Consider the following 21717-nt stretch of genomic DNA (forward strand, 5'->3'; position numbering starts at 1 on the left):
CATGAGCATTCTTTACATTCTGCTCCGTGTCTTCACTTTAACTGTGACAATAAGCTATAATTTCTATAGGCAGTGGGAAAAGAACTCCCAGCTTGTGGATGTTAATTACAATAACTCAAATTCAAATATATTGTCAGAGTACCCTGAGATTCTTTTTCATGCAGGCCAGGCAGCATTCCTTCTTATCGGTAGTGTAAACTGTACTCAAGAAAAAGATTTGTATAGAAAAGAGAGAAATGTGAACAAACTGTGCAGTAACAGAGAAAAATAAATATTGAATAACAAATAATGTACAAAGTAAAAGTCTTTAAATTAATCTCTGATTGAGTGTTGTTGAGGAAGAAGAACTGTTCCTGAGCATGGAGGTACAAGTTTTGTGGCACCCTCTATACCTCTTTCCTGATGGTAGCAATGAGAATGAGGATCTTTGATGACTGCTGCTACTCTCTGATGGCAACATTCCCTGTTGATGTTCTTTTCAATATTTTTATTAGTTTCATCGTATAAATGTTACATAGGTACATGAGAATAAAACAGAATGTTAACAAATCTTATATAGTAATACAGATGGTATTGTAGCCCATGCTACATTTAAAAAGTTTTAAAAAATCTAAACGACTGATCTACTTATTAAACCCTGCCCTACAGAAGCTATTGGCTTAACACTGACAGACCACTACTGATACTAAAAAAAATAAGGTAACCAATGGGGTCATAAACCAGAAAATAATTAATCTTACAAATTTTGAAAATAATTAAAGAACCCCATAAAGAAACAAAGTTAAGTTTCATTTCAGTAGTGGAACATCTAATTTTTTCCAAAGCCAGGCGTGGCATCATATCAGACAATCATTGAGTGTGAGTGGGTTGGACGACATTTTCCATCTCAATAATATGGCCCTTCTCACGATAAGGGAGGCGAGGGCAACTACATGGGATTGTGAAGCACTCAGAATTAAGGCCCACTTCTTCCAAAGAGAGCGAGAAAAGGATTTGGAGTCAAATTAATATTAAGAACTGAAGACAAGGTTTGTAATACTCCTTCCCAAAATTTGGAAAGAGAAGGACATAACGAGAACACATGATACAGTGAACCTTCTTCAGTACTACATTAATTACATTTAGATTAGAATAGAATTTAACCAATTGGACTTTGGAATGGTGGGCTCAGTTTATGACCTTAAACTGTATTAATGAGTGTCGAACACAAAGAAAGGATGAATGCACTCACTTCAAAATAGAGTCCCATGTAGGTTCAGAAAATAGCTGTTGAAAATCCTGTTCCCATAGTTTTTTTTAAAAATTCTGTGCAGGGAACTATCTCTAGAATTCAGAAGTAATTAATAAAGGCCAGATCCCTCCCCTTTATAATTAGCTTGGAAATTATAAATCATTCCCTATCCTATTAGGTCCCAGGTCTTCAGGGAGCTTCAAAATTAAAGAATTCAAAAAGCTCCTAACCTGTAAATAACGAAAGAAGTAGCATCTAGGTATTGTAAATTTGGTGGATAATTGTTCAAAAGATCAGAAAAAACATCTAAAAAAAAATTGGATACCTAAATTTGACCAATGTTGGAAACTGATATCTTGAACCAATGGTTTTAAAAAAAAGGAATGACCTAAAATAGGACTAATTAATAAGAATCTATGGTACCCAGATTATCAGTTAGTTTAGAGGCCAGAAAAGGTAAAGGTGTTCCAAGTATCGAAAGATGAGAATATTTTTTGGTAGATTTAATTTCTAATTTAATCCATCTTGAAGCTCTTAAATTTTCTTTGTGATGAATCCAACTAACATTTTACACAAGCATCAAGCACAAGTCACAGCTCAGCGATAATTGGATACATTGGAAGAACAGAGAGTGGTTTGTCATATTCTGTTCCAGAACTCAATACATTAGCAAAGACATTGTGATTTTACATAGGAGAACCATTCTGACTGCTGGAGAGAAAACAGCTCTTTGAAAGCAGGTCTTGTGGCCAGCCATTTTCTTTGTGTATTTCAGGGCAAAGCATGCTTTGTGATTGATGGTGCCTTTTCAGTGGATTGTCCTGTGCCAGGAGGGTCTTTTTAAGAGGCAAAGTGATTCATTTTGATTGTGACTAACAGTGGAGGTCACTTGGAGAGACTGCTTAATTTTAAGTGTGACTAGCAGTGAAGTTACTTGGAGAGAACAGTGCCCAGAACGAAGCTTTGTGGAGGCTGCCCAGTTTGAGTCTTGTCTACAAAAGGATCAGGAGCTCGTGTGGGTGGACATTTCTTCAAAGGCAACGCAAGAAGAATTCATCACAGCTCCAGTTTTCCCATCAGTTCAACATTAATTCTGGGCATCAAATTTCGAAGGCCTATGCTTCATCACTGAATTTGAAAGACTGAACTTTGAAGTAACTTTCTAGATTTTGGCCTGGACTGTAATGGTTTGGAATATCACACACACATGCATATACATACATTAGACACCTGCGCATAGCTGGGGATAGATTTTGTGTTAAGGATAGTTTAAAAGTTGAGACTATAGTTTGTTAGAAATAAAAATTAAACACTGTCTGGTTCATTGCCTATTGCTGCTCGTTACGTGCGGTTCATAACACTACCCAGTAATGCCAAGCCCCCCATATTTTTAGTATTTTGAAGGAAAACTTGTAGATGTTCTTGATGGTGGAGATAGTTTAGCCTCTGATATACTGGCTGTATGCACTACCTTTTGCAGGGCTTTCTGTTCAAGAGATATTGGTGCCCCCATACAAGGATGAGATGCAGCCAGTCAGCACACTTTCCACTACACACCTGTAGAAGTTTGCCAAGGTTTTTGAGTCCTCCTCATGCACCTGATTGCTACCTTGTGTTCTTACCTCTCGCATTCGTTTTATTTTGTACTTTAAATAGTTGCCTAGTTGTGGTGTCTTTTTTTCCTGTGGTCAACATGAATTGTTTTAAATGTGCTATATAAATAAATAATCTAAAAATACCAACCTCCATGTGGTGATCCTTGGTATTGCATGCTTGTATGTAGAATGTAGTTGCTCGCTGCTCGCTGGTATGGAGGACCAGAGCTATAGGTTGACTTGGGGGAAGTAGTCCCCTTACTTGCATATAAGTCCACTGCTCTCAGCTCAGATTGGGACTAGCCTCATAGATGGCTAACACTGCCATGTACTTGCTAATAAAAGCTTGTTATTCGCATAACTCCTGTCTTGTGAGTTAATTGACTGCGGTTCACTCCATAATCACCTGAGGAAGTAGAGGGGCTGATATGCTTTCTTTATGATGACATTAATGTGTTAGTTTCAAGAAAGCTCCTCTGAGATGGTGACTGTCAGGAATTTAAATTTGGTTGCTCAGAATCAATTACTAGGTAATGACCATTTGCACATTTGGAAAGTCATGATCAGATTGGGGACAATCAACATAGATTTAAGTGGCACTAGTCATATCTTACATGAAAAAATCTTTGGAATGTTGGTACAAATGCAGTGGATATTTTTAAATGCAAGCACCAAGTAACAGTGAGAACTACCACAGAGCACTGGTGGTACAGATGGCAACGCTCTGGAATTTTTGTGAGTGGCATACTGTGTGAGTAACTTGGTTCGTTGATCTGCTTAGTGGTGTGATTTTGAAATTCTGACCAGGAGAATGCACATTCCTCTAACATACAGGAAGGAGCTCCAGGGGCTTTAGGTTTAGAGCCTGATGCCACTGCAGTCAATCAACAAGATTGGGTGTTTGGTAGTAAATTTTAGCAAGGTTGTACTATGGCAGGTCCACTGTAAGGAGAGGAGAAAAATAAAGACTTGTTAGGGGAGCATAAGGCACTCCTGCGGTCACAGAAATGATTCTGGGATGATGTGCTGTCTCGAGTGCTGCAGTCAGTTATGTCAGGAAAAGTTTTTGCACAAGGTTGCCTGATACTTACAACTTATTGCCAGAGGAGGTGATGGAGTCACTGTTTCTATGATCACTATGTTTGAGAAGTATTTAGATAGGAATTTGAATTGGCAAGGCATAGAATGGTAGGGACCGAAGGCCAATTAATATTGTATCGAGGGACATGGTAAGCTGAAGGGGCTGTTTTGATATGATTATTACAGAGTGTCTGCGAGCATCCTGCAGGAGCTGGTGAGGAGCCTCAGGTTGTACTTCAAATCATGACTAAAATTTAGAGGATTGACAAAGGTAAGGTGTAGATGTTGACAACTTGGACTTCAGCAAGGCTTTTGAAGAGGTTCTGCATGGTTGACAGGCCCAGCAAGCTGGACCATGTTATCCAGGATAAGATGGCCAATTCAAACTTTTCTTGGTGTAAGGTGTCAGAGGGTGGTAATGGAGGCCTGATTTTCAAATTGGGGGTCTGACCAGTGGTGTACTGCAAGAATCTTTGGTATTGTTCTCTTTATATCACAAGCTAATGATAAAGAGTACAGAACAAATGATAACTTGGAAGCAATCATCAGATTTTATATTTATTCATTGGAAAGTATGAAGAAAAAATTACTGTGCGTGTGGAATTACATTTTTAATTCCTATGACATTGTGTATATGTTAAATATAATTTCCTAATTGCAAACCTTGCTAAACATATTATACATTCTCTGATTTTAGGTAACTGGCATTTTGATTGGCATCCCTGGAACAGTGAATTTTTAAATGATTAGACTGTAAAGGCTGATTTGTCCTGAGCCTGGATTTTCGCATTGAAGCCTTGATCATAGTTTAATCAGAGGTGATCAAAAGACAGAAATACAGTATCAAATTTTTCCCAATAAAGTATACTTTTACTTCAATCTCTTCTACCTTCACTGACCTTTCAACCTGACGGTAATTGGCTAGGTCACTATTGTTCTGTTGGTACATGATGGATGGCACAGTCTACAGTGGTTAGTGCTGCTCCCTTGCAATGCTAGGTACCTGGGTTCAGTCCTGTCTTTGAGTGCTGTGGCAACACAGTGTGTCAGGCAGTATCCATGGAAAGCAATGCACTGTCGACATTTCAATTCCCGATGAAGGGTTTTTGACCTGTAGCATTAACTGACCATTGCTTTCTATGACTGGTGCCTGACCAGCTAAGTTCCTCCAACTCTTTGTTTTGCTTCAGTTATCCAGCTTTTACTTCTTTACTTCCTTTGGGAGCTGTTGGTGTAGAGTTTGCAAGTTCTTGTGACTGCTAGTTGCACTAGTTTCCACCCAAAGACATGTAGGTGAGTAAAACTGCTGCTATAAAATTACCTATTAGCTTAAGTGGCCAAAGAATTAAAAAGAGTTTCTTACCAACAGCTCTCAAACTTTTGCTCTCCTTGTTACACTAATCATGGTCTTTCAGTGTCCATAGGAGACGGACCAGCTGAGTTCTTCCAGCATTTCATTGTGTTTTTACTTCAATTACAGCATCTGCAGATTTTTGTATTTCACACAAATCATAGACTGCTCCGACAGCACAGGACTATATGCGCTACAGGTACACAATCCTTTATCCGGATCCCTTGGGGGACGGTGTGTTCCGAATTTTGGATTTTTCCGGATTTCGGAAAGTCAGATTTAAGCCCACCCGACTTGTGTTGCCGTATCCACCCTGACCCCCTTCCAGTTGTGCTGCCATCTCCCGCCCGCCTGACTCGCGTTGCCGGTCTCTCCCCCTCGTCCGCCTGACTCACGCTGCCATCTCTCTCTTCACTTGCCGGATTTTGGAGCTTTCCGGATTTTAGATGTCCGGATAAAGGATTGTGTACTTGTATTGCAAGTCACCTTTTTTGCACTCGGGTTACTGTGAATATTATCTATCTTGTCTCGTTTAATTCAATTAAATTCACTTTTTACATACCTGTTCGTCTGTAGTCAGTAAGATTTTTGATGTATAAAACAAACTCATTATCATTAGATGGAGCTTGCGGAGGGGGGAGGGGAAGTTTGCACGATCTGAGCTGCATTCACATTCAACCAAGCACATTCGATGATTTTTATGATATTTTAAAAAAACTTGAAGAATGTCTAGTCTCTACTATTTATCTCTGCAAAGAATTTCTGCTAGTCAAAGTCTGAAAAATTGATTCTGCTTCAGTAGATTAACATCTTGACTAGAGGCACTCCCAGGACCTTTCGTGTCTATGTAACAATCTCTTGGGTATTATAAAAGATTAACCAGAGGATGTGTGCAAAATAGCAGAAAACATCAATGTTAATATAGTTCACGTTCTATGTAAAAGAGCATTTATGAACCGGCTGTGAGGAGTAAATTCATCTTGTACTCAGTACAAATTCTGCTTTAAATGGCTATAGAAATTAACATTCCAGTCTCTTAGGTGGCAATTTAAGGTTAAATGCACTGTTGATCTGTCATGAGCACAATTTCAAAGAAACTGGTTACCTAAAAAAAAATGATAAAAGATGTTGGAGTTGGATTAGGCCATTTGGCCCATCATGTCTGCTCTACCATTTGAATCATGACTGGTATACATTTTCTTCCCAACCACGTCCCTTTAAATTTTTGTCACTCTTGCATATCAAGAACCCCTCAACCTCTGTCTTAAATATACCCAACATAGACCTGAAGAAAACAAATGACCCTGCTCTAGGTCAGTAGTTTTGAACTTACCCTGATAACATAACAAAGACTTCAGAGCATTGGCAGCAGTACAAGGTGAACTGTGTGCATATAGATTAAAAAAAATTTTCAAGCTACCGTATATATTCGTGTCATAGTTGATCCCGTGTAATTGTTGACTCTTCCCTTGCTTTTGGTGCAAAGTTGCATATTTTCCGTATAACCCATGTAAAAGTCAACCCCTGCCCCCCATATTTGGCCCTAATGGGTCAATTCCTGCCTGTCCAAGCTCCTGATGCCCTGACTCCGAACCCTTACCTCGGCCTCTGTAGCTTTTGTTTCTTGAGTCAAATAGTCACATTCACATTATCCTTACAGGCAACAATGGAAAAAATCTGTTGCTGTCTGTAAGGAGCTTGTACCCCATGTCTGCTTAGGTTTCCTCTGGGTGCTCCAATTTCTTGCAATCCTTCAAAAAATGTGGGGGTATAGGTTAATTGGGAATTTGGGCAGGATGATCTCTTGGTTGGAAGGGCCTGTTGCTATGCTGTGTGTCGAAATGTAAAAAAATTAAAATAGCATATTGTAACCATTTGGAGTAAAGAAGTTCCTCCTGAATTCTTCAATGGATTTATTACTAAATACCTTGCATTTATAGCCTAAGCTTTGATAATGATGATGAGTTTATTGTCATATACATTGTACAATGTACATATGCACCAAAATTCTTACTTGCTGCAGCCGATCAGGTGCCTTGTGAAAAATAATACAATAGCAGACATAATTAAATTAAAGAGACAATAAATCCAAAAGATAATAAATATTCACAGTTACCCTTGTACAAGGAAAAAGACTGACTTTGCAATATTGCAGGTAGTTCTTTTGTGGTGCCAGAGCAGTCGATGAACAGTGTAGCAAGGAGAGGTTCAAAATCCTGACAGTTGTTGGAAAGAAACTGTCCTTGAATCTAGAGGAGCTGGTTTTCAGGCTTCTGTACCTTCTGCCATGAGAAACAATGAGAAGAGGTTGTGACCAGGGTGATGGGGCCCTTTATGATGTTGATTTTTAAAAAATGTAATTAAAAAATATATTTAGATGTACAGCACGGTAACAGGCCCTTCTGGCCAATGAGCCCATCCCTCCCAAATACATGAATTAACCCAAGGTCCTGAAAAGTCCCATGTAAGATTTACAGTGGATCCTATGAATTCTACTTGGCAAATTCTGTCTGTAATTTCATTTATTTTTTAAATTGTTTCCTTATTGTCAGAAATAAAACTTCTCACACATGAGTCTCTTTAAAACTGATGACACGACAAGCTTTATTTACAAGTCTGCAGAGTTGGACTCAACTGGCTTCTCACCAGTTAAGCCCCGATACATACAGTGCATTGATTTTTATACCCTTGTTGTTTGCCCTTCCCCTTCTTATTAATACTGTTTTAATTGGTTAGTATTACAAAAGCATTCTAAGTATAACTGCATTTTTAATTATCACGTTCGTTACGTACGCTGCGAACTCTACATACACTAAATTCTGTTTCTCACCCTTCTTATCAATCTTTTGTCTCCTGCATGTCTCTCACTATGACCATGAAAAGATATGTTTAAAAAAAACATATCCAGCTGAACTTTTTGTCCTTGGCTGCTAGTAAGCTCCCTGTCCGTTCTGGCTTCCCTTTTTATGATTAATCATCACATTTTAACTTAAGTCATTTTAACCTAAATTCTCTATATAACACTTATTAATGGAAATGACTTCATGGTGTTGAATTTGTTGGGCTAATTAAAACAATCAATGCTGGAAAAGTTCAGCATGTTAAGCAGCATTGATGGTTTTAGGTTGGAGATATCAGAACTGAGAAAGAGAAGACTGATTGGTCAAAGTAGCCAAATCTGGATTCCTGCACTATGATATCTGGAGGTTTTAAGTTCTATTTGTTACAGAGTTCTGTGTGGTGTATTGACCTATGTGTTGTGTGGTTTTATGTTAAGAAGTGACAGTTTGCCTTAGAGAGCCAAGGTGAAGGTGGACAGCTTAGAGTGCGAGACGGACTGAGCATGTGCAGAAAATGAAAAAAATTTCTGGACTTGGACGATAAACCACCACTGGGTGGTGCTGTGGAGTGGAAGGCAGCCCAGAGCATTAGTGATAGTCTGGAGGACAGTTTAGAATGTTGGGATTTCAAAAAGGATGAACATTCCGAAGGGAGCCAGAAGGATCCGGACCAAGCCAGTTGTTCCTCTCTCTGCAAGCAACACAAGACAACTTTGAATTTTGTGCTCTCTCTCTCTCTCAAAGATCTTTTGTCTTCAGTTTACCAAACAAACTGAATTTTGTTTATGAACTTTGTTTCGGTTGAGATCGAAGTTTTGTGTGTTTTGTGTTTGTTTTGTGTCTAAGTTTTTTTGTGGGCTGGATGGAAATATAACTTAGACTTTAATTACATATGTTATATTTAGGCTGTGGAATTTATTAGTTTTACACTGTTATAAAATTTGCATAGTAACCAGTGGGCATTGTTATAAAAGGAGGGTTTGAATTAAAGTTTGAAGGTGAATTTTTGTTAATAAAGTAATTGTTCATCTTTACTCCTGTGTGATATGCCTTCTTTGTGGTTGTTGGTTTGATCTTGTAACATAATTTGGGGGATTTGTCCGGGATCAAACCAGTTTGGAAACTTTAGGGGTGATTGACTTGTGCTAAGTTATCAGTCGTCTGAGTTTGACTCAATCTCCAGCTTGAAATTAAAAATGAATAGTGAGTGTGTAAATCACCAGCAGAAAAACCAGCAACTATGAATATTGACCAGTTCATAGCGAACCCTTCAGTGGTTAATTTAAAAATGGCTAAAAAGTCAGGACTGATGATTATAGTTGGCAAGTTAAAACTTCTTACAGTAAGAACTGGGATGAAAAACAGGAAGTTGCCCGAAAGATTGTGAAGCGCAATAGAGGAAAGGGCTATTTGAAGAAGCTGGATTAGAACAGTTTCCAAAGGAGAAAACTTCAGAGGAAGTAAAGTTGGCTTTGAGAAAACTAGAGTTAGAGGAAAAAGAGGCAGAAAGGAAAGCTGAATGGGAAGCAGTCAGGCAGGCAGAAAGGGAAGAGAGAGAGAGAAAGAACAGAAGCATGAGCTAGAACTTGCTAAATTAAAGCTGACCCTAACCCAAGGAGAGGGAGAAGCCCAAAACCCATGTGCTGGTCAGGAGAAGAGGTTTCTGGTCAGTAGAGAAGAGAGGTTAGTTCCTCCATTTGAGGAAGCTGAAATAGACCAGTATTTTCAGCATTTTGAGAAAGTAGCTATAAATTTAAAATGGCCACCAGACCAGTGGTCACTCCTGCTACAAAGTGTTCTTAAAGGGAAAGCCGAACAGGTGTATTCGTGTCTCACTGTACAACAAGCAGCTGATTATGAATTCATAAAGCAGGCTATACTCCGATCTTATGAACTAGTACCAGAGGCAAATAGACAAAAGTTCAGGAATTTAAAAAAAGTAGCAACCCAGTCTTACCTGGATTTTGCTCATAGGAAGGTTGTGTGTTTTGATCGGTGGTGTGCAGCAATGAAAGTAGAAAATAACTTTGATTTATTGAGGGAAATCATTCTGATTGAGGAGATTAAACATTGTCTTCCTGACGATATTCAAGTGTACTTGGCAGAGAAAAATATAAAAACTTGGCAAGAATTGGCTAAATTAGCAGAGGAATATGCTTTAACCCACAAGCCTAAGTGGACACCAGGGAAAACCTTTCAAAGGAATACTGCTGATAATCCAAGTAGAGTAGAAAGAAAATCTAGAAGTGAGGTTAAAGGAAGAGAGGAAGAGATATGAGTGAAGGAAAATTTTTCGAGTGTTATTTGCCACTATTGTAAGAGGCCAGGGCACATAATAGCAAATTGTCTTGTACTGAAAAGGAAGAAAGAGAAAGGGGTAGTACCAACTGCCTGTGTTCAGAGTGAGAAAGTTAGGGATATTTTTAAACCATTTATGACTGAAAGTTTCATTTCGGTTAAAGAAGGATCCAATTAAGTGCCGGTTAAAATCCTGCAGGATACTGGAGCAGCCCATTCGCTTGTATTAAGCAACGTTTTGAATTTTGGTGAGGAGACTGATACTGGAGATGTGAATTTAATTGGTGGCATTGGTGGTGAAGCAGAGCCGATATCTTTGCATGGAATCAGACTTAGTTAGTGGCCCGGTTACGATAGGGATAAGATCAAGTCTGCCGGTGAATGGAGTTTCTCTTTTGTTAGGGAATGATTTAGCAGAGGGTAAAGTCATACCTGCGGTGAAACTCACAAGTAATCCATTGGTTTATGAGTCCGAAAAGGATTTGGAAATCTACCCTGTGTGTCCCATTACTAGAGCCATGTCTAGAAAAAAGGTAGAGAAAGTCTGTGATGATCCTGTAGTGGAGGCAAACATTGAGGACAAACCTAAGGATCCAGCTTTGGTGTTGTCAAGAGAAGAAGAGAAGAATTAATAGCCAGTCAAAAGCATGATCCTGATCTTGATGGGATAAGATATAAGATTCTGTCTAACCAGGAAATTGAAATTGTGCCAGTAGGTTACTTTGTTCAAGATGGAATATTGATGAGAAAGTGGAGACCACAAGTGATACCTGCTAGTGAAAACTGGGCAGTAGTAAGGCAAGTTGTAATTCCCAAAACTTACAGGAATGAAATATTAAAGTTGGCTCATAGTATGCCTTTAGGAGGTCATCTTGGAGTGAAGAAGATGGTAGAAAAGAAAAGGAAACAGTTTTATTGGCTGAAATTAAGAAAGAATATTGTGAACTTTTGTAGAACCTGTCACACTTGTCAACTGGTGGGCAAGCCTAATCAAGGACCACCAGTGGCACCTTTACAACCCATCCCTGCTTTTGGGGAGCCCTTCTCAAAAGTGATTGTGGATTGTGTTGGCCCATTGCCAAAATCCAAAGCAGGAAATGAATATTTGTTAATGCTCATGTGCACAGCTTCAAGGTTTGCAGAAGCTATTCCCCTGAGAAACTTTAAAGTGAAGACGATTGTGAAGGCTTTGCTAAAATTTTTCACACTGTTTGGCCTACCAAGGGAAATTCAATCAGACCAAGGGAGTAATTTTATGTCTGGAATATTTCAACAGGTGGTGTATGAATTGGGAGCCCATCAAATTGTGTCGTCTGCATATTATCCTGAAAGTCAATGGGCCTTGGAAAGGTCCCATTTAACTGTGAAAAATATGATGAGGGCTTATTGCGTGGAAAATAAAAAGGATTGGGATAAAGGAATCCATTTGTTCTTGTTTGCTGTTAGAGTGGCAACTCAGGAGTCTCTTGGCTTTAGTCTATTTGAGTTGGTGTTTGGTCATGAAGTCAGGGGTCCATTACTATTGTTGAAGGAACAGTGGATACATAATGATATATAATCAAATCTGTTGGATTATGTTTTCAAATTTTAAAACAGATTACATCAAGCTTGCGAGATGGCAAGTACAAATTTAAAAACTGTTCAGGGAAAAATGAAAATTCGGAATGATCAAAAAGCAAAAATTAGGGACATTAAACCTGGTGACAAAGTATTGGTTTTGTTTCCAATGCAGTCAAACCCTTTTAGACCTCAGTTTTCAGGACATACAAGGTGAAATCAAAAATTAACCAGTTCACCTATGTTATTGAGACACCTGATCGTCAAAGAGAGACACAGGTCTGTCACGTGAACATGCTTAAACCTTACTTTGAGAAAATGACTGAGGAGGAGACTAGGATTCCAACAAAGGTGCTAGTTATAGAGAAAAGTAAGGAGGAGATAAGTTTCGTGGAAGTTCATGGAGCACCATAAAGTGATAAGCCTCAGGCTGGAAAAGTCTATAGTTTTGCATAACTTAGACACCAAGTTACTGCATTTGACTAAATCAGAAAGGGAAGAAATGAAGACAATACTTATGAAATTTAAGCATATATTCCCAGATGTTCCAAGAAGATCTACTGTGGTTTGTCATGATGTGGAGGTCTGTGATGCTAAGCCTATTAAGCAGCATCCTTACCGAGTTCATCAGGAAAAGAGCAGATTGTTGGATCAAGAGGTGGATTATATGCTCAAAAATGACATCATCTGAAAATCAAGTTCAAATTGGAGTTCACCTTATGTTCTGGTGCCTAAGCCAGATGTCTCAATTAGGTTTTGTACAGATTATCAAAAGGTAAACATGATGACAAAGACTGTTGTGTTCCCTATTCCCAGAATAGATGATTGTATAGATAAGATGGGGAACATAACATAACAATTACAGCACGGAAACAGGCCATTAGGCCCTTCTAGTTCGCACCGAACCAAACACCCCTTTCTACTCCCACCTCCCTGCACAATGCCCATAACCCTCCATCTTCTTCTCATCCATATATACCTGTCCAATCTTTTCTTAAATAATACAATTGACTCCGCCGCCACTATTTCTCCCGGAAGATCATTCCACACGGCTACCACTCTCTGAGTAAAGAAGTTCCCCCTCATGTTACCTCTAAACCTCTGCCCCTTAATTCTTAACTCATGTCCTCTTGTTTTAATCTTTCCTCCTCTTAATGGAAATAGTCTATCCACATCCACTCTGTCTATCCCTTTCATAATCTTAAATACTTCTATCAAATCCCCTCTCAACCTTCTACGCTCCAAAGAATAAAGACCTAATCTGTCCAATCTCTCCCTATACTCTAGATGCTTAAACCCAGGTAACATTCTGGTAAACCTTCTCTGCACTCTCTCCACTCTGTTTATATCCTTCCTATAATTAGGCGACCAGAACTGCACACAGAACTCCAAATTAGGCCGCACCAATGCCTTATACAATCTCAACATCACCTCCCAACTCCTATATTCCATGCAATGATTGATAAAGGCCAGCATACTAAAAGCCTTCTTCACCACACTATTCACGTGAGTTTCTACCTTCAGGGAACGATGTACCGTTACTCCTAAATCTTTCTGCTCTTCTGTATTCCTCAATGCTCTCCCATTTACCACGTATGTCCTATTCTGATTCTTCTTACCAAAATGAAGCACCTCACACTTATCAGCATTAAATTCCATCTGCCATTTTTCAGCCCACTTTTCTAAGCAGCCCAAATCCCTCTGCAATCCTTGAAAACCTTCTTCATTATCCACTATTCCACCTATCTTAGGTGCATACTTACTAATCCAATTTACCACCCCATCATCTCGATCATTAATGTATATAACGAATAACAATGGGCCCAATACAGATCCTTGAGGCACACCACTGGTCACCGGCCTCCAACCTGACAGACAATTATCCACTACCACTCTCTGGCCTCCCCCTTTCAGCCAATGTTCAATCCATTTGACTATCTTAAAATTTATACCTAAAGACTGCACCTTCCTAACTAACCTTCCATGTGGTACCTTATCGAAGGCCTTACTGAAGTCCATATAGACAACATCCACTGCGCTACCCTCATCCACATTCCTAGTCACCTCTTCAAAAAATTCAATCAGATTGGTCAAACAGGACCTTCCTCCCACAAATCCATGTTGAGTGCTCCTGATCAGACCCTGTCTATCCAGATGTTTATAAGTACTATCTCTAAGAATTTTCTCCATTAATTTACCTACCACAGACGTCAAACTTACGGGCCGATAGTTGCCAGGCTTCCTCCTTGAACCCTTTTTAAATAACGGAACCACATGCGCAATGCGCCAATCCTCCGGCACTATCCCCATATCTAATGACATTTGGAAAATTACCGCCAGAGCCTCTGCTATTTCCTCCTTCACTTCTCTCAATGTCCTGGGGAAGATCCCGTCTGGTCCCGGAGACTTATCCACCTTTATATTCTTCAAAAGCCTTAAAACTACACCTTTTGTAATCTCTATATTCCCCATATTTACCCAATTTGCTTTTTTTAATCTCACATCTCCCAATATCCTTCTCCTTAGTGAATACCGAAGAAAAGAAACTGTTCAATATCTCCCCCATTTCTCTAGGCTCCACACACAGTTTTCCGCTCTGATTTTCTAAGGGACCAATTTTGTCTCTAGCTTTCCTCTTACCATTAACATATTTGTAGAACTCTTTTGGATTAGTTTTCACCCTGCTTGCCATAGTTTTCTCGTACCTTCTTTTAGCTTTCCTAATTCCTCTCTTAAGATTCCTCTTACATTCAATGTATCTTTCAAACATCCCCTTAACTCCATGCTTCTTATATCTAATGTACGCCTCTCTTTTTCTTCGAACCAAGTTTCCAATATTCCTTGAAAACCACGGCTCTCTCAAACCTTTTGCCCCTCCTTTTAACCTAACAGGAACATAAAGCTTTTGCACTCTCAAAATCTGATCTTTAAAAGACTTCCATCTCTCTACTACATCCTGCCCATAAAACAAATTGTCCCAATGCACACCCTGCAAGTCCTTTCGCATCTCCTCAAATCTAGCTTTTCCCCAATCAAAAACCTCAATCCTTGGCCCTGATTTCTCTCTTTCCATAATGACTTTGAAGCTGATGGCATTATGATCACTGGACCCAAAGTGCTCGCCAACACTAACCTCCGTCACTTGACCCATCCCATTTGCCAACAGTAGATCTAACACTGCTCCTTCTCTGGTCGGCACCTCTACATATTGTTGTAAAAAACTATCTTGCACACATTTCACAAACTCTAACCCATCTAGTCCTTTCACAGAATGTGTTTCCCAATCTATATGTGGTAAATTAAAATCTCCCATAATTACAACCCTGTGCTTATCACAAATATCTACTATCTCCCTACAGATTTGCTCCTCTAGGTCTCGGTCCCCTCCGGGTGGTCTATAATACACCCCTACAAGTGTAACCTCTCCTTTCCTACTCCTCAGTTCCACCCAAATAGCCTCCGTGGATGTGCCCTCTAATCTATCCTTCCTAGGCACCGCTGTAATATTCTCCCTGACAAGCAATGCAACCCCACCTCCTCTTGCCCCTCCGACTCTATCACACCTAAAGCAACGAAACCCAGGGATATTCAGCTGCCAATCACATCCCTCCTGCAACCATGTCTCACTAATCGCTACCACATCATACTTCCAAGTATCAATCCACACCTTCAGCTCATCCACCTTTTTTACAATACTCCTGGCATTAAAATATATGAATTTCAGAGATTTCCCAATTTTTTATCCCTGTTTTCCCTCATCTTTAATAACAAGATTATTTACTTTTCCTGCCAATTGCCCTTCATCTTCTTCCAGAGCATTTCCCTTCTCTATCACCTGCCCATCCATATTCAAATACTTACTACAAACTTTCTTTGTTTGCATTTTCTTACAAAGATTGACCTCTTAAAAGGATACTGATGTGTTCCTTTGACAGAGAAAGGCAGGGAGATTTCTGCATTTGTTACACCTTCGGGATTGTATGAGTATAATGTTATGCCTTTCGGGATAAAAAATGCACCTGGCACATTTCAGAGAATGATTAATGCAGTAATTCAAGATTTAGAGCACACAGGAGCCTATATCGATGATTTAGTAATTAGTATGGATACATGGGAAGAACACATGCTTGAATTAGAGCAATTATTTCAGAGACTGGTGGAAGCACACCTCACAGATTGAGTTTGGACATGCCACTGTAATTTATCTGGGTTATGTGGTAGGACAGGGACAGGTGGCACTGGTTGGAGCAAAAGTATTGCCTATCACTGCGTCCCTATCCCCGGTAATAAGAAAGCTCTTCAGAGATTTCTAGGTATGATTGGGTACTATCATAGATATTGTAGAAATTTCACTTCCATTAACAAAACTACTTGGAAAGAAAGAAAAATTTATCTGGTCAGATGCATGCCAGGAAGCGTTTCTGAAGTTAAAGGCCATTTTATGCCATCAGGCTGTACTTGTGTTCCCTGACTTTGAAAAGCCATTATTTTTAGCCGTGGACGCTAGTGACGAAGCAGTTGGTGCTGTACTGTTACAGAAGAAGGATGGTGATGGAGTAGAACATCCTATTGCGTACTTCTCGAAAAAGAAGGCCCAGAGCATGAATCATGGACTGGAGGACAATTAGAATGTTGGGATTTCAAAAAGGATGAATGAACGTACCAAAGGCAGCCAGAAGGATCCAGTCCAAGCCATTTGTTCCTCTCTCTGCCAGCAACACAAGACAACTTTGAATTTTGTTCTCTCTCTCTCTGAAAAGATCTTTTGGCTTCAGTTTACCAAACAAACTGAATTTTGTTTATGATCTTTGCTTCAGTTGAGATCGAAGTTTTGTGTGTTTTGTGTTTGTTTTGTGTCTTAAGTTTTTCTGTGGAAATATAACTTAGACTTTAATTACATATGTTATATTTAGGCTGTGGAATTTATTAGTTTTATACTGTTATAGAAATTTGCATAGTAACCAATGGGCATTGTTATAAAAGGGGGGATTTTCAATTAAAGTTTGAAGGTGAATTTTTGTTAATAAAGTAATTGTTCATCTTTACTCCTGTGTGATTTGCCTTCTTTGTGGTTACTGGTTTGATCTTGTAACATATTCAATAATTTGGAATAAGCCTGCTCTGACTGCACTGTGGACCCCTGGCTCTGGCTTAATATCCCACTTGCACTCCAACTCCCATCTTATTTTCCAGATTAACAACTGAACCAGCTGGTAAACCAAAAGGGTACAGTCCCAAGACATTATCAAAGCTTCATATTTCAGATTTATTGTTGCATGCTGGTGGTAGATGGACAAGGTTTTCTTGAGACAGGCCTGGTTAAGGTCACCGACTGAAATTTGTGGTGCTTTGGGGTGAGCTGTCTCTTGTTTACTGACCACATCGTGCAGCTCTGCAAGTGCCTGTTTATGATCAACACTGGGAGGGATATAAACTCCGATGAGAATCACCGATGAGAACTCTCGGGGTGTATAGAAGGGTCTGCATTTATTTGAGATTTGCTGTAAGGCAAGAGAGTAAGAGGTCAACATAACCCCAGTGTCCAGAAAAAAGCACACATTTCCAGAATCTGAGTTCACTGTAGTGTACATCAATGGTTACAAAAATAGTGACCTATTAAAGGTCCAGGATTTTACAGTTTTACCTAATAATTTTTTGGTTTTCATAAGGGCTTGGATTTGAGATGTTTAAGATGCTAAATTTGCTCTGTATTTCAAGTATTTTCTGTTGAGTTTTTCTCTCAATATAAGCTTTGAACCTAAGAAGACTTGCATTTTTTGGTTGGATTTCTAGAGATTTTTAAAAAATAATTTTCAGATAGTTTCTATGTAATTCATAGCCAAGAATGCTAATTTTATTTTAACTGTTGAAGTTGCCTGATTAACATTATCAAATGAAAATCGAATGTCTTTCTTCTGTAGGTAGTCGAGCATATGTCCTCCTTTCTCTGAGCCAGCAAGATGGGATTGAGCAGCACATGGATTTTGACAATCGCTACACCTTGTTGGAATTGTTTGCAGAAACCACTTCCTCTGAAGAACATGGAATCTCATTTGAAGGAATTCATCTTCCTCAGGTAATGTAATTTTCCACCTGTAGAACATTACAGCACAGTATAAGCCATTTGGCCCACCTTGCTGTTCCATCCTACTTAAACCTACACTACTAGGGTCTAATCCTTCCCTTCCTCACTCCCATAACCCTTAATTTTTCTTGCATCCATGTGCCTATTTAAAAGTCATTTGAATGCCCCTATTATGCAGACTCCACCAACTCCAGCAATGCATTTCAGGCACCTGCCACTCTGTGTTTAAAAAAAAACCCACTGACATCTCCCCTAAACATTCCTCCACTTACCTTAAACAGATGGCCTCTGGTATTTACTGTTGTTTCCTGGGAAAAAGTTGCTGGCTGTCCACCCTATCAATGCCCCTCATAATCTTGTGTATCTTTATACACTTACCTCTCATACTTTGTCACTCCACAGCAGGGTTTGTCTCAGGGCTGAAGAACAAAAGTGAAAGAGCTACTGGACAAGGTGGACTTTATAGTGCAGTAAGCGGAAGGGTCCAACACAGGTAATCACTAGGTGATTAATGTACATCTGATCGCTAGGAGTTTAGATGTGCCTCAGTGGGTACAGCATTCAACCTTGATTGGCTGGTGATGTGACTTCCAATGAGGTTCCAGACGGAGAGGCCACATGACCCTCCACAATCCACATTCCCACCAGGTCCCAGACGCAGAGGCCACATGACCCTCCACTGTCCACTCTATGTGGATTCTAAGCCTTTTTTTCATTGGGTATTGATTGCACGGGGGATTCGCTGTAAAATAAATGACTGGAAGCCACTTTTACTTCATTTCCTTTAAGATACTGCACAAACAGATGAGATTGATGTGCCATTAACTTTGTCAGTTTATGGAAAATGCAGGATACCATGGGAAATCAGTGAAAAATGTTGAACGTACCCATCAGACCAGATGGAATCTGTGGAGAGAGAAAAGCAACTCAAAAAATGGGCAGAATTCTGTGGTTATCTGACGTGGTTCAAGCAGCAGGATGATTACGTGCTCTTTATTTTCTCATTTCAGATTCCTGGTAAACTCTTATTTTCTTTGGTAAAACGTTATCTGTGTGTTACCTCGTTGATGGATAATTTAAATAATAGTGGACAAGATACAAGTCAAGAGGGTACTGCCTTGCATGTGCCAGAACAGACTCGACTGTCACGTGAGTTTGAGTTCACCATGGCAATGGCGAACCTGATTTCTGAGTTAGTCCGTGTCATGGGCTGGGATCAGAATAAACAACCTGATTGCACAATGGCATCAAAAAGTGAAGTGATGCCCAGCATCCAGAAATCAATATTTCAGCCACGAACTATGATCACCAATAGTTTTCTGACACCACCACCTCGGAAAAAATCAGCTACAACCTACAAATCTCGCTCAAACTTTGCCAGTCGAAGTAGTTATGTGGAATACATACAGGAAAATGTGAAGGCAGGAATGACTGTGAAAATGCTAGAGGATTATGAGCAAGTCAGTTGTGGAGATGAAGGGGAGTTTAGATACAGCAATGATGGGACTCCCCCTGTGCAGGTAAGGAAGTGCTTAAGTTACCATAATATGTTACTTTGAGGAGATGCATCTTGGCTAAAAATGCCTTCAGTCTTTCATGGAATAATAAGAATATTTTTGAAATCTGCACTTTGATAAACTTGAGGTTTCTTCAGCCACAGGTTGCTGTAAATGGGTTGATTTCTGTTCTTGTTTTTTCAAGATTTAATTTAATGCTGATAAGTGTGAGGTGCTTCATTTTGGTAAGAAGAATCAGAATAGGACATACGTGGTAAATGGTAGAGCATTGAGGAATACAGAAGAGCAGAAAGATTTAGGAGTAACGGTACATCGTTCCCTGAAGGTAGAAACTCACATGAATAGGGTGGTGAAGAAGGCTTTTAGTATGCTGGCCTTTATCAATCATTGCATGGAATATAGGAGTTGGGAGGTGTTGTTGAGATTGTATAAGACATTGGTGCGGCCTCATTTGGAGTTCTGTGTGCAGTTCTGGTCGCCTAATTATAGGAAGGATATAAACAGAGTGGAGAGAGTGCAGAGAAGGTTTACCAGAATGTTACCTGGGTTTAAGCATCTAGAGTATAGGGAGAGATTGGACAGATTAGGTCTTTATTCTTTGGAGCGTAGAAGGTTGAGAGGGGATTTGATAGAAGTATTTAAGGTTATGAAAGGGATAGACAGAGTGGATGTGGATAGACTATTTCCGTTAAGAGGAGGAAAGATTAAAACAAGAGGACATGAGTTAAGAATTAAGGGGCAGAGATTTAGAGGTAACATGAGGGGGAACTTCTTTACTCAGAGAGTGGTAGCCATGTGGAATGATCTTCCGGGAGAAATAGTGGCGGCGGAGTCAATTGTATTATTTATGGATGAGAAGAAGATGGAGGGTTATGGGCATTGTGCAGGGAGGTGGGACTAGAAAGGGGTGTTTGGTTCGGTGCGGACTAGAAGGGCCTAATGGCCTGTTTCCGTGCTGTAATTGTTATGTTATGTTATATGTTATAATTTGTTTTAGGTTGCTACTCGCTCGTTACATCTTTTTTCTTTGTCACACAATCACTGCCTGAAAGTTGTACCATATACTCTCTAAACACTGGTTTTGATATACTTCAAGGTGACCGTGTAGAAATTGCAACACATTTTATACATAGTCCCCTCATTTCAGAGTACCAAAATATTTGGGACATTTGGCGTCACCGGTGTTTGTGATTACTCAGGTATATTTAATTGCTTCATTGGTATAGGTTTTTTCTCTGGAGCGTAGAAGATTGAGAGGGGACTTGATAGAGGTGTTTAAGATTTTAAAAGGGGCAGACAGAGTAAACGTGGATAGGCTTTTTCAATTAAGAGTGGGGGAGATTCAAACTAGAGGGTATGGTTTAAGATTGAAGGGGGAAAATTATAAGGGGAACATGAGGGGAAATTTCTTTACGCAAAGGGTGGTAGGGATGTGGAATGTACTTCCGACAGACGTGGTCGAGGAGGGATCATTGGTTACATTTAAGGAAAGACCAGATAGTTACATGGATAGGAGAGGACTGGAGGGGTATGGACCGGGTGCTGGTCAGTGGGACTAGGAGGGTGGGGATTTGTTATGGCATGGACTAGTAGGGCCGAACTGGCCTGTTCTGTGCTGTAAGTGTTTATATGGTTATAAGAAGGGAGGGAGAGAGAAAACGGGAATCTATAGACCAGTTCTGTAGTGGGGAAAATGCTGGAGTCAGTTATTAAAGATGCAATTGTAGCACATTTGGAAAGTGGTGATATCATTGGACAGAGTCAGTCTGGTTTTATGAAGGGAAAATCATGTCTGATGAATGTAATAGAATTTTTTGAGGATGTAACTAGTAGAGTGGATAAGAGAGAACCAGTGGATGTGGTATATCTGGACTTTCAGCATGCTTTTGATAAGGTCTCACAGTAGATTAGTGTACAAAATTAAAGCACATTGTATTGGAGGTAAGGTGTTGAGGTGGATAGAGAATTGGTTGACAGACAGGAAGCAAAGAGTAGTAATAAACGGGTTCTTTTCAGAATGGCAGGCAGTGACTAGTGGGATACTGCAAGGTTCAGTGTTAGGACCACAGATATTTACAATATTGTAGCGGGAACCCCACGCGTACAACAGAATCGCACACAGCCACAACAGTTAAGCAAGCGCATTACCAAAGCACATAGCCT

The 21717-nt window shown here is 39.7% G+C and overlaps 1 protein-coding gene across 6 annotated transcripts in view; it reads left to right on the top strand.

Annotated features, from left to right (window-relative positions):
* Nucleotides 1–21717, top strand: part of LOC138737218 (cullin-9-like) — a 260972-nt gene that overhangs the window by 57184 nt on the left and 182071 nt on the right. For 5 of the 6 annotated variants that reach the window (XM_069887889.1, XM_069887888.1, XM_069887892.1 and 2 more), the window contains 2 exons: nucleotides 17874–18028; nucleotides 19048–19557. In XM_069887889.1, the coding sequence (XP_069743990.1) occupies nucleotides 17874–18028; nucleotides 19048–19557 (665 nt within the window). Of the gene's footprint in view, nucleotides 1–17873; nucleotides 18029–18441; nucleotides 18531–19047; nucleotides 19558–21717 lie in introns of those variants that run through there. The other variant, XM_069887894.1, reaches the window with a different exon arrangement.

The sequence above is a fragment of the Narcine bancroftii genome, chromosome 6 (assembly GCF_036971445.1).
Source record: "Narcine bancroftii isolate sNarBan1 chromosome 6, sNarBan1.hap1, whole genome shotgun sequence".
In the NCBI taxonomy this organism is placed as follows: Eukaryota; Metazoa; Chordata; class Chondrichthyes; order Torpediniformes; family Narcinidae; genus Narcine; species Narcine bancroftii.